At 46.5% G+C, this 372-nt stretch overlaps 1 protein-coding gene across 1 annotated transcript; it reads right to left on the bottom strand.

The window, feature by feature from the left end:
• Window positions 1-3: 3 nt before the first annotated feature.
• Window positions 4-369, bottom strand: LOC104775279 (phytolongin Phyl2.2-like; the record flags this gene model as incomplete). Its single annotated transcript, XM_010499445.1, has 1 exon — window positions 4-369. A coding segment is annotated over one exon (366 nt), but the record flags the coding sequence as incomplete, so codon positions are not given.
• Between the last annotated feature and the right edge of the window lie 3 nt (window positions 370-372).

The following is a 372-nucleotide window of genomic DNA, read 5'->3' on the forward strand; positions in this document are numbered from 1 at the left end:
CGGCGATCCAACCAAATCCATATCCAATTCCAAATCAACATCAACACCAACACCAACACCAACACCAACACCAACGATTTCCGCGAAAACTGGATCCAGCTTCGATTGAAGACAAAGCGAAACCGGGTTATTAACAACCGTCTCCGCATCAGATCCACCGACTCTGATCAGATCCTCCATAACCGATCTCAAACGATTCAAAACCCAGAACGATTCGGAATTCTCCATATTTTCGTCCAGAATCGCGAAATAAACAAACGAATCTTCGTCGATCGCGAACGTGTACGTCTTCTTGCGAACAGTGTGTGAGAACATCGAATGATGTGGAGGCGTGTTCTCGATGCATCGTAATGCTACGGCTTCGATTCCTGG

Source organism: Camelina sativa, unplaced genomic scaffold (genome assembly GCF_000633955.1).
Source record: "Camelina sativa cultivar DH55 unplaced genomic scaffold, Cs unpScaffold11357, whole genome shotgun sequence".
NCBI classification, from domain to species: Eukaryota; Viridiplantae; Streptophyta; class Magnoliopsida; order Brassicales; family Brassicaceae; genus Camelina; species Camelina sativa.